The 343-nt window shown below is 32.4% G+C and overlaps 1 protein-coding gene across 1 annotated transcript in view; it reads left to right on the plus strand.

Annotated features, from left to right (window-relative positions):
* LOC119586863 overlaps positions 1 to 284 on the plus strand; it is a 1,089-nt gene extending 805 nt beyond the window's left edge. Inside the window, exon 2 of the mRNA XM_037935593.1 lies at positions 1 to 284. This exon is cut by the window's left edge and continues 656 nt beyond it. Coding sequence (XP_037791521.1) covers positions 1 to 76 — 76 coding nt within the window. The 3' untranslated portion in view covers positions 77 to 284.
* The last annotated feature ends 59 nt before the right edge of the window (positions 285 to 343 follow it).

Below are 343 nucleotides of genomic sequence, written 5' to 3' on the forward strand. Positions count from 1 at the left end.
ATTTATCACAGGAGGTGGTTTCGGTGGAGGTTCCAGCGTTGTTTCCACTCCATCAAATCTTTACAGTACACCTTAGAGGTCTCCATAAGAACATCATTATAGTATATTATTCTCATTAAATTGTCTGTATACCTTAGAGATCTCCATATGAACATCATAATAGTATATTATTCTCATTAACTTGTTGTCTATATGGCTTTATAACTTTACATTCTTGAATCCTCTACGAATTTTGTTATTTCTTACGAATGTGTAAATATATTTCAATAAAGAAAAGAAGAATAGATGAACGATTCTTGACCTATGTTCTGCTGCATAAAAGGCGAAGAGAAACACTCATTAG

The sequence above is a fragment of the Penaeus monodon genome, chromosome 22 (genome assembly GCF_015228065.2).
Source record: "Penaeus monodon isolate SGIC_2016 chromosome 22, NSTDA_Pmon_1, whole genome shotgun sequence".
Lineage (NCBI taxonomy): Eukaryota > Metazoa > Arthropoda > Malacostraca > Decapoda > Penaeidae > Penaeus > Penaeus monodon.